Raw genomic sequence first — 21509 nt, 5'->3', positions numbered from 1 at the left:
TTTCCATAATTGTAAGAAATACAAAAATTAAAGTTGTATGATTTCCTCAGAAGTTAAATTATTTGGTATTATCACACTACAATCCACCCTCCCCCCTTATTTTGAAATATATTGAAAATAAAGGGTGGACTGTTCAGGTAAGGTTATATTGGATATTCGTTTGGCCAGCAGGGTTAGAACACTGCAGGTTTAGGCTCTTTGCAAGAGGTAGGCCTATGAAAAAAGTTATTTAAAAAATAAGGTGGGTGAGTTATAAGTGCTCAAATACTTGAGTAGAACATTATATATAAGTATATAAAGAACTATATAAAGAACTACTTTGATTAGAGTTTCTCAATATCAAACCCTTTATTCCTGGATAAAAGAAATATGAGTGAATGAGATTCATTCTCTTCTTGCAAGAATTTAAATTCAAGTGACGTCATACAAAAAGTAAGATTAATACGTTTATTGCATAGATATATAGAAAGTTGAATTGGCAACTCAAAAGAAATATTTCATAAAGAGGCGCAGCAACAGTTATTAATCTTTTTTAATATTTCTGCGGAAAGCGTATTTGTTCGTTTAATTTTGTTTCTATGATCTTTAGATGACTGGTGAATTAAGTTTTGTGTATTCCCATGAATTAGAAGAGGTTCACTCCTAATAAGCTGTATTAGTATTTCAAACAGATCCATGTTGGTTCTAATTAATTTCCCAATCTAAATCTGGTTAATTTGATTGAATTTCAAATTCATTAGTTTCAATATGAAACAGAATAATGTAGAAACTCTAGATCTATTATAGATATACAGAAACCCTGCTTTCAAAAAAAAATTAAATTTAAAAATGTCACTCTGCTTCCCAAAATAAAAGAAAGTTTGTAGGTGAAACAACTGTCATTCAAAAAGATATATTTTTCAATTTACTATAGAGATAAATACAGATGCTCTGAGCTCATTTTGTTACTTTACTATTTACAGAATTTTAAAAACCTAATTCTTAAAAATTTTTGAAAAAATACAAATATTAGAAAATTTGCTGTTAATACCAGATGAATATTTAATATGAATATAAATCCTTGAGCGAACTTTTTATTTATCATATCTTGAAGAATTTTATAAAACAGATACTCATTAAAAAAGGATGTCTGTAATAAATTTGCTTTCAAATTTTGTATTTATTAATTTCCTTTTTATATAACATTGCTAAACAATGTAATTAAAGTGTGTTTTTTGTAGGCTATTTATTAGAGTAAAACAATAGAGGGAGAAAGGGTTAAATAAATGTATCTCCCCGTCGCAACCGCCTTGTGTAATATTGCAATTGGGTCATTGAAAATCAAGCAATGGTGTCGCTCATATTAACACAGCCAAGTAGCAGAAAATAGTTTAGAAGCAGACAAAAAGAGGCCTTTGAAAAAGGAAGGGAGGCAGTTGTCTGTATATACATCTATTCTATAGATCTGTTGGCTATTTTCATGTACTCTAATAAGCTGATACTAGTAGCTGACTATAATAACGTTACTTCCATACAACTACTTTAACCCATCCTCCATCCTTCTACTGGATAAATGAACTGACCAATAAATGGGGTCCATGTTAGCAACCAAAGTTGACGTCCAACTTCCCCCTGTCAATATATTCATGTATATTCTATATACATAAATGAATTTTATGTATGTATATTGCATTGAAAGGGTAATTAATGTTAGTTTGACTTTCGGAAAGTGTTTGAAAACAAAAGAAAATACAGTGTCAGATGTATTTTTGACATATGTATGAAAATATTGGATGTGTTTTTGCCAGTGTTGGATTTATTTATGACATGAGAAAAACGCGAATACATTTTGCCAAAAATACATCCACTGTAAATTTGCTGGATGTGTAAGTGCCATAGCTCATTCTTATACTGTACATTCCACTGGTACCCAAAGTTTTAAAACCATTATTATCTTAGTTTCGGGGGGTTTTAAATTTGATTGGTTGGTTTGAAGCTAGTAGTGTACGTCCCTTTCAACTGTTAATTTTAATCTTCAAATGGAGTAATTTTGATAGTAGATCTAATTATAACAATTAATTGTTCATTTCCTTATCCCTCAAAATATATGTACTTCTTTCAGCAGGGATTGTTTACTCTTGTATATATTTTTGTTTTAGAATATTGATAGGAAATATCATTTTCTATTATATTCTCCTATCTCAGTATCCATGTTACTTGTGACTTTATCAGTCCAACTTAAATAGATAATCCAATAAATGGACTATAGAAAGTCATCTATTAAACTGACTATCCATCTTACTGTAGACCATTTCACAAATAATAAGTAACTTCAACATTGTATGTGATGAAAAAATAGGATAAATCCACATTTCGAGAATCCAGATTATACCACCGGCGCATTTCGAATCTGCGGCCAGCTCGAAGTACGAGCCCATCTTCGTCCAAAGATTTTTTTGTGCTATAAGGTCATTACCTAAGCTTTTCATAGTGGGGTCAAACGGACTGATCGGTCAAGTAGTTTTGACGGTATAACTGTTTTAAAAAAGTCCGGTTATGTGTGGTGCACCCTGTACAGAACAAGTAATTTGAACAAAGACTACATATTTAATTCAGTAATCCGCGAATAAGATTGGGTTTCCTTTGATTTTTAGTTAAACCCCTAGTTTTGAGTATAAAATTGAAGATAATAAAATGTTTATAAATAAAACAACAAGGTTTTAAATACACGAGAAAAACCTAATGTTTTTATTTGTGAGTTATATGTACTTTGTTGGGTATATAAGTCAGACAAAAATGCATTACCAGATAAATGTTAGGAAAGGAAACTATCATTATACAGATATAGGATAAAGTGAAAAATATAAAGAAAATTAATTCAATTACTTTAAAAAAAATGACTAGCGGCTTCGCCCCTAGCCTGTAGGGGCTTTGCCCTTCATGTAAGAGGAAGTCAACCTTTCTATAAAGAATTTGTATGTGGACGTAAATAGAAAAACAAATTTTTGTTGGTACCTAGAATCTAATCGGTTTTGTGGTTACCGAGATCTTAAGGGACGGACAGACATCAAGCTACTTTGTAATATAGATAATGGTTAGTCATGCAAATTTTTTGGGACTTTCATTGATATTTTTTTTGGTCTTGTTAAACCTTTTCTAATGAAAGTTGGTTGTGTTACCAGCAGTATGGATCTAAGCAACCAAAAACCCCTTCTAAAATATTTAATTTTATCCATTTCCCTAATTCTTTATCTTACAATTGTTCTCTTTCCACTTCACTTACATAATAACTCTTTTTCCAAATGATTTGACTTCTCATTTTATTTTTCAGATGCATCTTTTTTACATATATTTTCCATTTTCTTTTACATATTAGTATCATCTTTCTTTTCGGATTACCTTTTCTTGGTTAAACGTTTTAGAACAAGTATTATTTTGTCCAAGGATAGCAAAGCATTTTGGGATCTTTGAGTTTTGGACAAAGTTTTAAATAAATAATATTATGGCAAAGCTTTTTATATAAAAAAATAAACTTTGAACTAAGTTATTTTAATTGGGGCTTTTTAATTCTCAGATACTTAAAATGTTTATGTACTGTTGGTACTTATATTGTGAAAGACTGACTCTAATTGTGTCAAACATTAGTTTTAAGAGGAAATCTTAAAGTTTCTTTACAACTTTAACCAAAGAGACAAACAAAACAACAAAGGTAATTTTAAAAGAAACACTGCCATATTGTGTAAACATTACGAAGACCCTTTGCAAATATAAGACATAACGTTATCGTACAGTATGTTGTACTCTTGGTTGAAAGAAATAATTTATACTTTAATGATAAATAAAAATGATATAAAGTGGTCTGATATCAACCACAATTGCATTTTGCCTATAATAAAATTGCTAAATGTAAGGTCAACCAAAATCGTGTATCCTTAATTATATCTAATAAATCCCCCAAAGTAACTAAAAGAAATACTAAATAACAGTATTTGTAAGTTATAGAGTAGCCAAGTCATTAAACTAGATTGACATTAAACTAAAATATAAGTGTCATTTAAAAGTGTGTCAAGTGCTATTTGATTTTCTAAGTGCAATAACAATTTATTTTATAGTTGATAAATAAATGTTTTGAGATTTATAAACATCCTTACATGATCAAGGTTTGCAAATAAATCTGCACATTTTTGCTTTAAAAGATCTTTATCTTCTTTTTTGACCATATTTTTGTACTTTTGGATATATGATTACCTAACCATGTTTGATAAATGCAGTTTTATATTTTTCTGAGAATATTTTCAAAACAAATATATCAGGTCCATTGTCCATATTTTTATACTTGACTTCTATTATCCAAACTGAAAGATGTACAAGTTGCTGTGTGGTTTCTTTGTCTGAAGACATAAAGATTAAAAAATTAAAATTAGCTCGAACAATAACTTTAAAAAGAGTTTTTTTTACCATGTATTATGTGGTGTTTCATTAAATCTCATTTTTAGCGTTCAAAAGGCTGCAAAGGCTGTTGTAAGTGATATTTAATTGCTTTTTCAAATTATTTAATTCCAAGTCGATAAAGTATAACTGTGCAATCCAGTATTAGGTTCCAGGTATGATCTAAAAGTTCTGATATACTAGTGAATGCATTATTTGTCTTATAGACCTAACTTAGTTTACAAAACTAACCACTTGTTATAAAATGTTTCTTCTGTATATATACAGTGATGGAGAGACTTTATAATGGTCCACTTGAAGAATGTGAGATTCTACCAAGAAAAGGATTGGTATGTAGCCCATCTTCCTACCCCGTCCCCTATTTTTGCTTGACAAAAAAATACAAACTTGAATTAAAATTGCAATTGCAAGAAATAGTCTTCTTACAAAGTGACAAATTTTTATAATATTGTTATTTGTTAACCCTTACAGATCGGGGGGGGGGGGGGTCATATTGACCCCCCCCCCCTCTAGTTTTTTCTATGTCATTTTTTTTGTAGGTGAGATAGAGAGTTGTGACTTCATGACTTTTTAAGTTTAGTAATTATACGTCGGCAAGAGTTGATGTTATTAGGATATCTGGTCTGTGTCGGTCGTGGTGTCCGGTCAAAGTCGGTTGGGTAGCAAAAAAATTTTAAAAAAATTTAGAAAAAAACAAGTAAATAAACTCTGGACTAAGCCGGATTCATAAAAGCTTTGATGTTTTATATATACTGGATAAACCAGGATTTATTCTAAATATTTTATATTGAAAATATTTGCAATTTGAAAATTAATATAACAAAACAAAATATTATTTCCATAAGTAGTGAAGCAAAACACAATACTTAAAATAAATTAAAATTTAAAGGAAGTAAGATCCTACATCAGTTAAAGAGTAGATATTTTAAAAATTACTGCAATATGATAATGAAACATAATATTTCCTTTAATGTTTCAAAATAAATTTAGCTACTAAAACTCACTGCAAACTAATATCAAATATAATTTTGAAAGATAAAACTGAAAGTCTGACAATTTTGACGCCTAGCAACTAGCTATTGTAAAATTTTGCATTTACTGTTACAATCCTTGGTGTTTATACATATAAAGCTAAAAATAAAAAATAAAAGAATAAAAGCAAAAATTTTGTCCTGACACCTGACTGGGCAAAATCTCTTTAAATCAACAGATAAAAGGGGGATGTGGAAAATAACCATTTGGGCAGGGGGGGGGGGGTTTACTCGAGAACCCTTAGAGCTAGAGGGAGCTAATTTTGGATATAAGCTTCTATGGGGCCAAAGTTACTTTTAAAATTATCGTTGACCCCCCACCCCCCCCAAACAAAAATTTTTTAGGGGGGGGGGGCGGGTGGATTATACTATAGGATGTTTCTCATAAACGACTTGAGATAAATGGAGAAAACCTTGGGATACAAGTTTTGTAGGCCTATATTTGATTTTATAATTATCGTTGACCACCCACTCAACCCAAAACCCCTAATTTTTTTTTTTGGGGGGGGGGCGGGTGGATTATACTATAGGGTGTTTCTCATCAACGACTTGAGATAAATGGAGCAAACCTTAGGATACAAGTTTTGTAGGCCTATATTTGATTTTAGAATTATCATTGACCACCCACCCACCCCCAAACCCCTAATTTGGGGGGGGGGGGCGGGTTGAATTATACTATAGGGTGTTTCTCATAAACGACTTGAGATAAATGGAGCAAACCTTAGAATACAAGTTTTGTAGGCCTATATTTGATTTTATAATTATCGTTGACCACCCACTCACCCCCAAACCCCTAATTTTTTTTTTTTTGGGGGGGGGAGGGTGGATTATACTATATGGTGTTTCTCATAAACGACTTGCAGCAATTTTATTTTGGGTGCTACTCCCTTAGTTTTAGAGATAATTGGATGAAATCTTTTGGGCTGGGTCACTAATTACCCCAACTATTGGTATCTTTAAAAAAGACGGCTGCGAGACCGCCGCTCCCGCCGCCGTTTACCGCCGCCACCAAAAAAATTTTTTTTATTGTATTTCTCGCCGAATTAGGCAATTTGGAATCATTTGAGACCATGTTATTTTTTTCGAGAATTTTTCGCCTTACAAGCAACCCTGCGGGGGATTTAGTCATTTTTTTCAAATTCTCGAAAAAAATAACATGGTCTCAAATGATTCCAAATTGCCTAATTCGGCGAGAAATGCAATAAAAATTTTTTTTTGGTGGCGGCTGTAAACGGCGGCGGGAGCGGCGGTCCCGCCGCCGTTTTTTTTAAAGATACCAATAGTTGGGGTAATTAGTGACCCAGCCCAAAAGATTTCATCCAATTATCTCTTAAACTAAGGGAGTAGCACCCAAAATAAAAGTCGAAACAAAATTGTAAGTAAAGGGGGGGGGGGAAATGTGGTGACTCGTCACACAACATACCAGCAATTTTATTTTGGGTGCTACTCCCTTAGTTTTAGAGATAATTGGATGAAATCTTTTGGGTTGGGTCACTAATTACCCCAACTATTGGCATCTTTAAAAAAAACGGCTGCGAGACCGCCGCTCCCGCCGCCGTTTACCGCCGCCACCAAAATTTTTTTTTTATTGCATTTCTCGCCGAATTAGGCAATTTGGAATCATTTGAGACCATGTTATTTTTTTCTAAAATTTTTCGCCTTACAAGCAACCCTGCGGGGGATTTAGTCATTTTTTTCAAATTCTCGAAAAAAATAACATGGTCTCAAAATAGTTGGGGTAATTAGTGACCCAGCCCAAAAGATTTCATCCAATTATCTCTAAAACTAAGGGAGTAGCACCCAAAATAAAAGTCGAAACAAAATTGTAAGTAAAGGGGGGGGGGGAAATGTGGTGACTCGTCACACAACATACCAGCAATTTTATTTTGGGTGCTACTCCCTTAGTTTTAGAGATAATTGGATGAAATCTTTTGGGCTGGGTCATTAATTACCCCAACTATTGGTATCTTTAAAAAAAAAATGGCTGCGAGACCGCCGCTCCCGCCGCCCGCCGCCGTTTACTGCCGCCACAAAAAACATTTTTTTTATTGCATTTCTCGCAGAATTAGGCAATTTGGAATCATTTGAGACCATGTTATTTTTTTCAAAAATTTTTCGCCTTACAAGCAACCCTGCAGGGGATTTAGTCATTTTTTTCAAATTCTCGAAAAAAATAACATGGTCTCAAATGATTCCAAATTGCCTAATTTGGCGAGAAATGCAATAAAAAATTTTTTTTTGGTGGCGGCTGTAAACGGCGGCGGGCGGCGGTCCCGCCGCCATTTTTTTTTAAAGATACCAATAGTTGGGGTAATTAGTGACCCAGCCCAAAAGATTTCATCCAATTATCTCTAAAACTAAGGGAGTAGCACCCAAAATAAAAGTCAAAACATGTAAGGAAAGGGGGGGGGGAATGTGGTGAATCGTCACACGACATACCAGCAATTTTATTTTGGGTGCTACTCCCTTAGTTTTAGAGATAATTGGATGAAATCTTTTGGGCTGGGTCAATAATTACCCCAACTATTGGTATCTTTTTAAAAAAACGGCGGCGGGACCGCCGCTCTTGCCGCCCGTCGCCGTTTACCGCTGCCACCAAAAAAATTTTTTTTATTGCATTTCTCGCCGAATTAGGCAATTTGGAATCATTTGAGACCATGTTATTTTTTTCAAAAATTTTTTGCCTTACAAGCAACCCTGCGGGGGATTTAGTCATTTTTTTCAAATTCTCGAAAAAAATAACATGGTCTCAAATGATTCCAAATTGCCTAATTCGGCGAGAAATGCAATAAAAAATTTTTTTTTGGTGGCGGCGGGCTGTGGGAACGGCGGTCCCGCCGCCGTTTTTTTTTAAAGATACCAATAGTTAGGGTAATTAGTGACCCAGCCCAAAAGATTTCATCCAATTATCTCTAAAACTAAGGGAGTAGCACCCAAAATAAAAGTCGAAACAAAATTGTAAGTAAAGGGGGGGGGGGGAAATGTGGTGACTTGTCACACGACATACCAGCAATTTTATTTTGGGTGCTACTCCCTTAGTTTTAGAGATAATTGGATGAAATCTTTTGGGCTGGGTCACTAAGTACCCAAACTATTGGGGTCTTTAAAAAAAACGGCGGCTTGTAAGGCGAAAAATTTTAGAAAAAAATAACATGGTCTTAAATGATTCCAAATTGCCTAATTCAGCGAGAAATGCAATAAAAAAAATTTTTTTGGTGGCGGCGGGCTGCGGGAACGGCGGTCCCGCCGCCGTTTTTTTTTAAAGATACCAATAGTTAGGGTAATTAGTGACCCAGCCCAAAAGATTTCATCCAATTATCTCTAAAACTAAGGGAGTAGCACCCAAAATAAAAGTCGAAACAAAATTGTAAGTAAAGGGGGGGGGGGGAAATGTGGTGACTCGTCACATGACATACCAGCAATTTTAGTTTGGGTGCTACTCCCTTAGTTTTAGAGATAATTGGATGAAATCTTTTGGGCTGGGTCACTAATTACCCTAACTATTGGTATCTTTAAAAAAAACGGCGGTTTGTAAGGCGAAAAATGTTAGAAAAAAATAACATGGTCTCAAATGACTCCAAATTGCCTAATTCTGCGAGAAATGCAATAAAAAAAATGTTTTTGGTGGCGGCGGTAAACGGCGGCGGGCGGCGGGAGCGGCGGTCTCGCAGCCGTTTTTTTTTAAAGATACCAATAGTTGGGGTAATTAGTGACCCAGCCCAAAAGATTTCATCCAATTATCTCTAAAACTAAGGGAGTAGCACCCAAAATAAAATTGCTGGTATGTGGTGTGACGAGTCACCACATTTCCCCCCCCCCCCCCCTTTACTTACAATTTTGTTTCGACTTTAATTTTGTGTGCTTCTCCCTTAGTTTAAGAGATAATTGGATGAAATCTTTTGGGCTGGGTCACTAATTACCCCAACTATTGGTATCTTTTAAAAAAAACGGCGGCGGGACCGCCGCTCCCGCCGCCGTTTACAGCCGCCACCAAAAAAAGATTTTTTATTGCATTTCTCGCCAAATTAGGCAATTTGGAATCATTTGAGACCATGTTATTTTTTTCGAGCATGTGAAAAAAATTACTAAATCCCCCGCAGGGTTGCTTGTAAGGCGAAAAATTTTTGAAAAAAATAACATGGTCTCAAATGATTCCAAATTGCCTAATTCGGCGAGAAATGCAATAAAAAAATTTTTTTTGGTGGCAGCGGTAAACGGCGCCGGGCGGCGGGAGCGGCGGCCCCGCCGCCGTTTTTTTAAAAAGATACCAATAGTTGGGGTAATTAGTGACCCAGCCCAAAAGATTTCATCCAATTATCTCTAAAACTAAGGGAGTAGCACCCAAAATAAAATTGCTGGTATGTCGTGATGAGTCACCACATTCCCCCCCCCCCTTTACTTACAATTTTGTTTCGACTTTTATTTTGGGTGCTACTCCCTTAGTTTTGAAGATAATTGGATGAAATCTTTTGGGCTGGGTCACTAATTACCAGCCGCCACCAAAAAATAATTTTTTATTGCATTCCTGGCCAAATTAGGCAATTTTTTTTTTGTGGCGGCGGTAAACGGCGGCGGGCGGCGGGAGCGGCGGTCTCGCAGCCGTTTTTTTTAAAGATACCAATAGTTGGGGTAATTAGTGACCCAGCCCAAAAGATTTCATCCAATTATCTCTAAAACTAAGGGAGTAGCACCCAAAATAAATTGCTGGTATGTCGTGTGACGAGTCACCACATTTCCCCCCCCCCCCCCTTTACTTACAATTTTGTTTCGACTTTTATTTTGGGTGCTACTCCCTTAGTTTAAGAGATAATTGGATGAAATCTTTTGGGCTGGGTCACTGATTACCCCAACTATTGGTATCTAAAAAAAAAAACGGCGGCGGGACCGCCGCTCTTGCCGCCCGCCGCCGTTTACAGCCGCCACCAAAAAAATTTTTTTTATTGCATTTCTCGCCGAATTAGGCAATTTGGAATCATTTGAGACCATGCTATTTTTTTCGAGAATTTGAAAAAAATGACTAAATCCCCCGCAGGGTTTCTTGTAAGGCGAAAATTTTTTGAAAAAAATAACATGGTCTCAAATGATTCCAAATTGCCTAATTCAGCGAGAAATACAATAAAAAAAATTTTTTTTGTTGGCGGCGGTAAACGGCGGCGGGCGGCGGGAGCGGCGGTCTCGCAGCCGTCTTTTTTAAAGATACCAATAGTTGGGGTAATTATTGACCCAGCCCAAAAGATTTCATCCAATTATCTCTAAAACTAAGGGAGTAGCACCCAAAATAAAATTGCTGCAAGTCGTTTATGAGAAACACCATATAGTATAATCCACCCGCCCCCCCCCCAAAAAAAAAAAAATTAGGGGTTTGGGGGTGAGTGGGTGGTCAACGATAATTATAAAATCAAATATAGGCCTACAAAACTTGTATCCTAAGGTTTGCTCCATTTATCTCAAATACCCTATAGTATAATTCACCTGCCCCCCCCCCCCCCCCAAATTAGGGGTTTGGGGGTGGGTGGGTGGTCAATGATAATTCTAAAATCAAATATAGGCCTACAAAACCTGTATCCTAAGGTTTGCTCCATTTATCTCAAGTCGTTGATGAGAAACACCCTATAGTATAATCCACCCGCCCCCCCCCAAAAAAAAAAAAATTAGGGGTTTTGGGTTGAGTGGGTGGTCAACGATAATTATAAAATCAAATATAGGCCTACAAAACTTGTATCCCAAGGTTTGCTCCATTTATCTCAAGTCGTTTATGAGAAACATCCTATAGTATAATCCACCCGCCCCCCCCCCCTAAAAATTTTTTTTTTTGGGGGGGTGGGGGGTCAACGATAATTTTAAAAGTAACTTTGGCCCCATAGAAGCTTATATCCAAAATTAGCTCCCTCTAGCTCTAAGGGTTCTCGAGAAAACCCCCCCCCCCCCCTGCCCAAATGGTTATTTTCCACATCCCCCTTTGTTATTTAGATGGTTGTTTGGCAAGAACATGCTGGAATAGCAACATAGGCGTCCAAGGGGGGGGGGGGTAATGGGGCACCCCCAAAATTATTTTCATTTTACCCCCCCCCCCCATTTAAAATTTACCCCTACCCTGGGGGTGCCGTAGGCACCCCCAACCATTTAGAAGGGGGTATTTAACCCCCCCAAACAATTTTTTGGGGGTAAATACCCCACCCCAAAATAAAAAAAATCTAATAAAAAAAAATTTTGCGCGCTTCGCGCGCATTTTTAATACTATATATTTAATAAAATTTAAATTACCCCCCCCCAAAATTTTTACCCCGGGGGTAAATTTTGGGGGGGGGGGTATACTAAATTTACCCCTGCCAACAGATTTCAGGGGGGGTAATTACCCCCCCCCAAGCAAATTTTACCCCCCGGGTAAAAATTTTGGGGTGGGTAAAAAAAATTTGCCATTTTACCCCCCCAAAACCGAATTACCCCCCCTAAAAAAAATTTACCCCCCCCCAAAATAAAAAGCTTGGACGCCCCTGAATAGCAACATAATTTTTAACAAGGATGACAACATCCATAAAAGTGAAGCTCTAAAATTGTAGAACAAACGGACATAAACATTTGTATACTGTCAGAAGTGAATAATTAGAATATAAATGTATAAGAGTCGAAGCAAAATTGTAAGTAAATTTGTTGAAAAATTGCTTGATGCAGGATAATTATCAAGGACTGTACTATATGTACATTATAAATGTTCTTATTTTAGATGACCATAGGCACACCCATGAGAAGCAAAGCAAGCCTACATAAACTAATTTCATTCCTGAGCATACCCCCCCTAAATTTTTCTCAATTACTGAAAGTCTTGTACTTTCAGATAATCAATAATGTCAGATTCCTAAAGCTCAGGATTGGAACAGTTTTTTCACCTCCTCTATTACCACTCTACTATTACCCCACTATTACTCAATTAATCAGCATTTTCTTATTATCATTAAGAACCTAACAATGGTAATATGTCGTGATTCTGCCTTATAAGAGCTTAAGAACTGTCAGTCATTTTCTCTTCCTAATGAGGTGAGACATTGTCAGGAAATATACATCCCTTACAAGGACATACTTACATTTTTAGGACTTGATTACAGAGTTGTTTTGCTTAAAATATTGTACTTTGTTGTCCCATGAATCAGTATACCAAAAATCAAATCAATCGGATAATTAGATCATATAAAAATTTGTTGTTAAAAAAGTGAAAAAATCAACATGTTTAAAATGAACATACGGACATTCTGGTAGTGATAATATTTTAAAATGTGTGACTGGCAGACAGAAGACAGACAGAAATACAAACTTTGGAGGACTATTGTTTTAGTGGTCCTTTTGATCATGTAAAAGACGAAAACTACTATTAGAAATATCAGTGAACTGTAATGGAGCAATATACTAAAACAACTGGTGGTAATTGTAATAAACTATTTTTGGATAATTAATATGAAATTATTATAATTGTTTGGGTGTACATACCGTAATATTTTGTTGTACATTTTTTCATGTTTTTAAAAAGCTTTTGCTAGGTCATAATTCATTTTTTTATACTCAGAATACATATAACACGTATAACCTAGATTAATGGTACTAGTATGAGAGTTTATAAATGCAACTTATGGTTGATATTGACTTTATATGAATAATAAGAAATATATTTGCTCCCTTTTTTAAAAGCGAAGCTTTTCTATAATTAGGGTCGGTCCGTCCGTACGTCTGTCCGTAACGGATAGCTTTTTTCGTTATTTAGGCATGTTAGAATTGTCCTATCGATTTCAAACTTTGCATGGTGATTCCTTTAGTAGTTAGGTACGATTTAGAAAGCGTAACAACTCTATAATCATTACCAAAATGTCCGTACGTCCATTTTAAACAAGTTGATTTTTTTACTTTTTTAACAACATATTTTTATGTGATCTAATCTCCGATTGATCCGATTTTTGGTATATTGATTCCTGGGACAACAAAGTATAATGTTATAAGCGAAGCAACTCTATAAACAAGTCCTAAAAATGTAAGTATGTCCATAAACATTATCCTGTATCAAGCAGTTTTTCAACAAATTTACTTACAATTTTGCTTCGACTCTTATACATTTATATTCTGATTATTTAGTTCTGACACTATACAAGTGTTAATGTCCGTTTGTCCTAACGTTTCAGTGCTTCGCTTTTATGGATGTTGTCATCATTGTTTCTTTTTACATTACTTGATTGACAGCATGTATTATATTAGTTGCATCGCCCCAGGCCTCTAAGATTTATGTCAAATAGTTAAGTAATGAAAAAGTCTAAAAGATCTTCAAAGTTTTCCTAAAAGCAGATCAGGCTTTTATATTTCTACCATTTACTATATTAAATGGTGGCTTCGCTTCTAATGAGTATAATAAACTTTTTTATTTTTACATAAGTAAAATTAATGAAATGTTGGCTAGTTTTATTGTATACACAAGCAAAAGCAAATATTTAAAAGTAGTTTTATGAAAGTATTTTTTTATGTATTGGCTGTTACTAAACAATACATTTTTTATGATATCTTGAAAGTATCTTATTATCTACTTTTACAATATTTTTGTAATTTTAAATTAACTTCCTCTGTTTCATGTAACTCTATTTTGCAATCATTGGCTAAGTTCATATGCTTGTTTTTTAGTAGCGAAGCTACTCTATAATTCATTATGTCCTTCCGTCCGTCCGTCAGTCAGTTCGTCAGTCCGTCCGTAACGCTATGGGGGAAACGTAATTTTCTCGGCTCCTATTCAAGATAGACAGCTGAAATTTTTAGTGAAGATTCCTATGACATATGCCCATCTAATCTATACATTGTTTTGTCCGTCTGTCTGTTAATTGGGGTGCTAGATCGATTCCTAGATTTTTACGTTTTTGTAATTTTCTCGATTCCTGTTCAAGAAAAATGGCTGGAATTTTCAGGGATTTACATATTTCGATTAAGTTTTATTTAGATGACTTTATTGGTTGGGTGCTAGATCGATTCCTAGATTTTTAAGTTTTCATGATTGTTTCAATCCCTATGCAAGATAGACAGTTGAAATTTTCAGGGATTGAATAAGTTTACTTTATACATGATTCCACCTATTTTTATTAAGATACCTTTATTGGTTAGGGTGCTAGATCGATTCCTAGTTTTTCAAGTTTTTGTGATTTTCTCAACTACTGTTCAAGATAAACGGTTGGATTTTTTAGTGATTAATTAAGTCAACATTCTTCATATTTTGACCAAGTTTTTTAAAGACATATTTTTTGGGGTGCTAAATCGAATTTTAGATTTTAACGTTTATTCTTATTAGCTTAATGCTTCAAAAAACCATTATACAATATACATTTTAAAAGGTTTCGTGATTTTTGTTATTGAAGTTTTTTATTACGTACTCTATAGATCATTTCCAGTTGTCTATTTATAGTTTTTGAGCTTCGCTACTTATGGATGTTGTCATCCTTGTTTATTTATTGAGCATTTTTACAACTGACAAATACATAAACTAGTGTGTGTTATTTTTTGAATTAACTAGCAGTTTCGCCCCAAGAGGTTTGATCAACCTATTTTTTCGTATTTTAGATTTAAAAGAAAATTAAATTTTTTTTACTTTGGGGGGAAATATTTTTTTTTTTTTTGGTGGGGGGTTTGTTGACCATACTATTTGATTCTAATTTTAAACTGTGGGGTGGGTATTTTTCATTTTTTTTTTTGGGGGGGGGAGGGTTGGGGGTGTCCCAGCCCCAAAGAAAATAGTTATAAACTTTCCCGAGAATCTACCCTGTAAAGGAGAACCCGATCGGTTCAGCGGTTAGCGAGATCCTTCGTTACAAACAAACAGACAGATAGACAGACAACGTTCTACTTTGTATTATAGATGTTATTTTAATAAGAGAATTAAAAAGAAATGTTCTACAATATATTTCTCGGAGCGGGCTCCGAGAGCCAGTCGGCTCCGAAAATTGAAAGAATGTTTTCAATATTTAAGTTAAGACTTTTAAATCAGCTCTTCAATTTAAACTAAAGGTGGCGATTAATTCTGTTTAATTTTTAAGATACATAACAGGACAAATTTTATCCATATTATTTGAATAAGGTTAATTTTGTATAGTAGCTCCGTCACTAAACAACAGAAATATGAAAATAAAATGTGTTTGAGTACTATGCAAGTAGACTAAACTGTGTCATTTTAATAAATCACATCAGTTTATTACAAATTTATGAGCTAGTATTCGTTGAAAAATCCAATATTAAGTCAATAAATAAAACACCCTGCCCCCCCCCCTGTTAAATAAAAAAAAATCATGGTGTTTGCATGATGATTCCTGTAGTAGTTAGGTACGATTTAAAAATCGTAACAACTCTATAATCGTTACCAGAATGTCCGTACGTTCATTTTAATCATGTTGATTTTTAATTTTTTTAACAACCAATTTTTTATGTGATAAAATTATCTGATTAATCTGATTTTTGGAATAATGATTCCTAGGGCAACAAAGTACGTTATGAGCGAAGGATCTCTATAATCAAGTCCTAAAAACGTATGTCCTTAAACATTATCCTGTACTTTCAACAAATTTACTTAGAATTTTAATTCGACATTTTTAACTTTATGTTCTGATTTTGTCCTACCGTTTCAGAGCTTCGCTTTTATGGATGCTGTCATCCTTGTTTTTCAATATATATTCAATATGGTTCGAAAGAATCCAGGAAATGTCCTCGAAAAGACATGTTATAAGGGAAATATAGCAAATAAGAAGGGGTGGAGGGGGGGAAGGGCGTTGTTTTCAACTTACGATATAAAACTCCCTCGGATTCTTTATTCAGTGTATAAGTAAAGTAATTTATTAGCCATGATATATACCAATTTATCTTTTTTCCTCATGAGACAATTTATTATTAGTTGTCTTATTAATAGTGAGGCTGTTCTAAATATTAACGTTCCTGTTAGTGCATTAAAAAGACGAATTTTATTGGCGTTTTTAAAAGCGAAGCTTTTCTATAATTAGGGTCGGTCCGTCCGTCCGCACGTCCGTCCGTCCGAGATAGTTAGCTTTTATTCGTAAATTTAGGCATGTTAGAATTGTCCTATCGATTTCAAACTTTGCATGATGATTCCTGTAGTAGTTAGGTACGATTTAGAAAGCGTAGCAACTCTATAATCATTACCAGAATGTCCGTACGTCCATTTTAAACATGTTGATTTTTCTACTTTTTTAACAAATTTTCAGGTGTTTTAATTATCCGTTTGATCTGATTTTTGGTATATTGATTCCTGGGACAACAAAGAACAATATTATAAGCGAAGCAACTCTATAATCAAGTCCAAAAATGTAAGTATGTCCATAAACATTATCCTGTTTTTAAGCAGTTTTTCAACAAATTTACCTACAATTTTGATTCGACATTTATACATTTATGTTCCGATTTTTCAGTTCAGATACTATACAAGTGTTAATGTCCGTTTGTCCTACCGTTTCAGTGCTTCGCTTTTATGGATGTTGTCATCCTTGTTTAAAGCAAAGCTTTCCTATAGTTAAGGTCGGTCCGTCAGTCCGTAACGGTTAGCTCTTTTCGTTAATTTAGACATGTCCTATCGATTTCAAACTTTGCATTGATCTGATTTTTGGAGTAATGATTCCTAGGACAACAAAGTATAATGTTATAAGCGTAGCACCTCTATAATCAAGTCCTAGTATGTAAGTACGTCCTTATTCTGTATTTAAGCAGTTTTTCAACAAATTTACAAAAAGTTTTGTTTCTACTTTTATACATTAATATTCTGTTGATTTAGTTCTGACACTCTACAAGTGTTACTGTTCGTTTGTCCTAATGTTTTAGAGCTTAGCTTTTATGGATGTTGTCATCTTTTGTTTATTGTCATTTTAAGTAACGTATTGTTGATCTTAAACCTGGAGTATGAAATTAGAATTAAAAAAATATTATTTGTATTTTTAGTAAAAAAATTGAAAAAACTCAGAATAAAGTCAATTATCATATGTAAATTGTCTTTTAATTACTTAATTAATATGTGCATGTGAAAATTAACTTTCCTTTATGTTCCAAGAACGTTTCAAGTTTTATTTTTGATTAACAAAATTAAATTGATATGGTTTTATTAAATTAGAACTAGACTACGCATTTACTGGGTACAAATAGAAAACAAGGATGATAACAACCATAATTAGCACAGAAATGGATATATTTATCATCAAAACCTAAGTATTAAATAAACGATATTTCAATCATCTATCATTAGAAAAATATGGACTGTTAGTCTTGTTAACTCATGGAGTATCTTTGCATTTAGCTTACCTTATATTAAGGATTAGTGATTTTATTCAATTGTTCAAATAGTAAACAACCTATAATATACATAATCGACTTGTTATTCAAGTTAAGTTTAAAATCAACCATCAATATGAATTATATATTCTTTAATAAAGAAAATATTTTTAAAATTGATTCAGATTACAATCCAATTGTAAATGCCTGAAACTGTAGTAAGTAACTCCTCCTCCTCTACTAGAATATCTCCAGACTGTGCCTGGACAGGTTGCATCCAGGTATGGACCAGGATCAACAGGATGAACAACCACCGCGTATACCTGATAAGTTTATAACATTATATCTTTTTTCTTTGGTTACTAATTATAGAGAATGTTTAATTTATCTTCGACGAGGGCCGTCAAAGCTTTTGTTTTTAGGGGGGGTAAATTGAGGGATTTCAAGAGTTTGTGGTGGGTAATTAACGTATTTCTTAAAATTTTGAGGGGGGGCAAATACCCCTTTTTCCCCCACCCTTGGACGTCTATGTTTATGGCCCTTCTTTCTCAAATAAATAAACCAGCTACCAGAGACAAAATTTCACAAATACACTTTTGGGGGATTAATCAAACGTTAGTTGACCTATATTATGCATACATTTTTATATTTTGTTTAAAATCTTTGACGAATTCATTTAGATTTGATCGTTTGGGAGATATTTGAGCTTTAAAAGATTTAATGGTATAAACCTTGTTTTAAACCAAGCCATTATATAATAACCAAAGCAGTATTATAATATTTTTAAAATATCACTTAGTTTATTTCAGATTTAGAAATATTTCAAATTATTAATTCACATCATAACTCATCATGGGTCAAAATAATTGAAAGAATCACTGTAACTTGGTAATTTGAAAGTACATAATTCACAGATTTTTAAAAATTAGTTTTCCTTGATTTTTATTTCTTCTTTTATTTTAGGTAAAACTTGTAGATTTTTAATGTTTTGATTACAGCAAATGAAAGTAAAAGTTGTAGGCCATATGATTGGACTCTCTGTATACTACTACTAAACTTAATAATCAAGAGTGTGTACGTTCTCTGTAGTATACAGAGGGGGAAAACTTATATATGTAAAGAGAGAAAGAAAGGCTTCTTATTTCTTTCCTTCTGCTAAGAGGTTACTAAACCACCGAATCATTTCTACAATGGTGTAGTAGAGTAGGCCCACCCTCCGTTAGACATCTCCCCCCCCCCCCCACCTTTCCCCCTCTCTCTCTCTCTGGTTACTCTCGGAAGAATAAGGAGGGGAGTAATAGTTAGGGAAATTAGGTGAGAAAGAGGAAAGGGAAATTTATTGTATGAATGTAGTAGAAACTTTGAGGGGTTGTTTCAATCCCTCCCTGAACTTATTTTGAATGCCCATTTGTCTCACGATAAAATGTTTTTTCTTTTGCTTTTTGAAAGAAAAAAACGTTTCGTTTAATAGATTTTCCAAAAAAGGCCCAAATTTTGAGATTGATAGACAAATATAGAGAGGGGGGAGTGGGGGGTGGAGAGTATAATGGAGGATGGTCCTATATGCACCTTTCCTTTCCCTTTCACTTTGGTTGACTAGGGGTAAAGTTCTCTTTTGGTTATGTCTCATAATATTTGGGCATAGGTGTTTATACCAAATTGCGAGCTATAGGTTTTACTAAATTTTAAAAGTAATAAAATTGGAAAAATTTTATGCTAAAAATTGTAATGAATTAAAAAAAATTTTTATTTATTACTTTATATTTTAACTATCGGCTTCGCTCCTAGCCTCTAGGGGCTTTGCCCCAAGATGTGATGAAAAAAAAATTAAGGCGAAATTCGTAAAAGGACCAAGGAAATCTTTAACAACAATAAAATGGGGGGGATTTGGGGACTAAAATTTTCAAAATTGAAAAAAAAATTTCTAAGAGGATAATACCCAATCTTCCTTTAAATAAAGATCCCTTAAAGGATATGAACGCTGGTATTATTTTAATTAAAATGTGATCAAGTGGTTTGGAAAGCCCTTGTGTATTATGAATATCAAAACTAAGATTTATTTCTTTTGTATGCAATGGTATTATTGAAAGAATACTGGCCATGTTGCTTATTTGCTCTAGGGAGTGTTCTCTCCCTCACACACACACACACACACACACCCATTACATACATAGGAACCAAGCTTTATTTTGGGTTGTTGGGAGTCTGTACACAGTTCTGACATTTATTCTTAATCAACATCACTGTAGGATTTCAGCTTTCAAACGCAAGGTACTATACTGTTATTTATTATCATTTATAGTGTCAGAACTTTGGCAAGGTTGGGCTAAACCCTGGGCCTAGAAACTTTGGGCAGAAGAGATGCATCCTAACTACTTATATTACATGAGTATGCCAGTTTATATGATGCTTTAAACCAGTATGTAACTGTTATTGTAAGAATTCAATGACCACAGAACCAACAAGGTTGGGTTTGTGCATGTGTAAGGTTTTGGGTGTGGATGTATTAGAGACCTAGAGAGGCATATTACAACAAAGTTGAGATAGATTAAGTAAACATTTGAGATTAGGCGATAAATATGTTTTTAATTACCTAAAGATCTTCATTGATCAAGCAAAGCTTTTCTAAGACAATGTCTGTCTGTCATCTGCCCAAGAGTCTGCATGTCAGTCACATGTCTCAGGTTTAGCTCTAATTTTTAGATACAAGTTATGGTTTCCTACAGAGCACAAACACACACACCCATTTTCTAAGGTTATGACGTCACACCTTTAAAAGGCAGGGATCCTATTGCTTAAAATGGATATAAATTACGTGGATATTGTGAGATAATATCGCCTACTTTGATAAAATGTTAATTTCAGCTGGCTAATAAAACAATACCTATATCAAAGTAGATTACATAAAAGATTCTCATAACAATGGGAAAAATTATTTTGATACTGATATCCCAAAAAAGTTTGAAAATTGGACCAAAAACACCAAATATATGGAAATATGTAAAACATATAAAAATAGCCAAAAACCTGATAAAAGGCAGTCTGACCGCCATGGTTGTTTTCTTTAAACGACGGGAAATTTAATTTTGATATCTATAACTGAAAAAATTTTGAAAATCGGACCAAAAACACTGAAGATATGGAGAATAATGTGAAAAATACAAAAATAGCCTAAAACCTGCAAAAAGGCAGTCTGGCCGTCATGGTTGTTTTCTTTAAACGACGGGAAATTTAATTCTTATATCTATAACAGAAAATTTTTGAAAATTGGACCATAAACACTGATGATATGGTGAAAATGTGAAAAATACAAAAATAGCCTAAAACCTGCATAATGGTAGTGTGGCCGTCATGGTTGTTTTCTGTAAACGACAGGAAATTTAATTTTGATATCAATAATTGAACAAATTTTAAAAATCGGACCATAAACGCTGAAGATATGGAGAAAAATGTGAAAAATACAAAAATAGCCTAAAACCTGCTAAAAAGCAGTCCGACCGCCCTTGTTTTATAGTTAATTGTGCTCCTTAATAATGGGAATGTTGTCAAAAAATTTCAGCTGTCTATCTTTAATAGGAGCCGAGAAAATCACGTTTCCCCTATTCTGTCTCAGACAGACGGACAGACGGACGGACGGACATTTCGAATTATAGAGTAGCTTCGCTACTAAAAAAAAACGTATTAGACTAATTTAAAATTCCAAGACAAAAACTAAAATTAAAGGAAACTAGGTAGGTAATTTCTTTCCTTGATTATTTGAATACACAG

At 34.0% G+C, this 21509-nt stretch overlaps 1 protein-coding gene across 1 annotated transcript in view; it reads right to left on the bottom strand.

The window, feature by feature from the left end:
• LOC145325109 (uncharacterized) overlaps nucleotides 1–18913 on the bottom strand; it is a 94681-nt gene extending 75768 nt beyond the window's left edge. The window contains exons 1-2 of the mRNA XM_080167957.1: nucleotides 18473–18913; nucleotides 17949–18064 (exon numbers count right to left, since the gene is read on the bottom strand). Of these exons, the coding sequence (XP_080024083.1) occupies nucleotides 17949–18064; nucleotides 18473–18492 (136 nt within the window). The 5' untranslated portion in view covers nucleotides 18493–18913. The remainder of the gene's footprint in view (nucleotides 1–17948; nucleotides 18065–18472) is intronic.
• Between the last annotated feature and the right edge of the window lie 2596 nt (nucleotides 18914–21509).

Source organism: Acartia tonsa, chromosome 7 (assembly GCF_053477335.1).
Source record: "Acartia tonsa isolate MP-2025a chromosome 7, ASM5347733v1, whole genome shotgun sequence".
NCBI classification, from domain to species: Eukaryota; Metazoa; Arthropoda; class Copepoda; order Calanoida; family Acartiidae; genus Acartia; species Acartia tonsa.
Note: the sequence above shows the minus strand (reverse complement) of the source record. Positions and strands in the feature narration are given on the sequence as shown.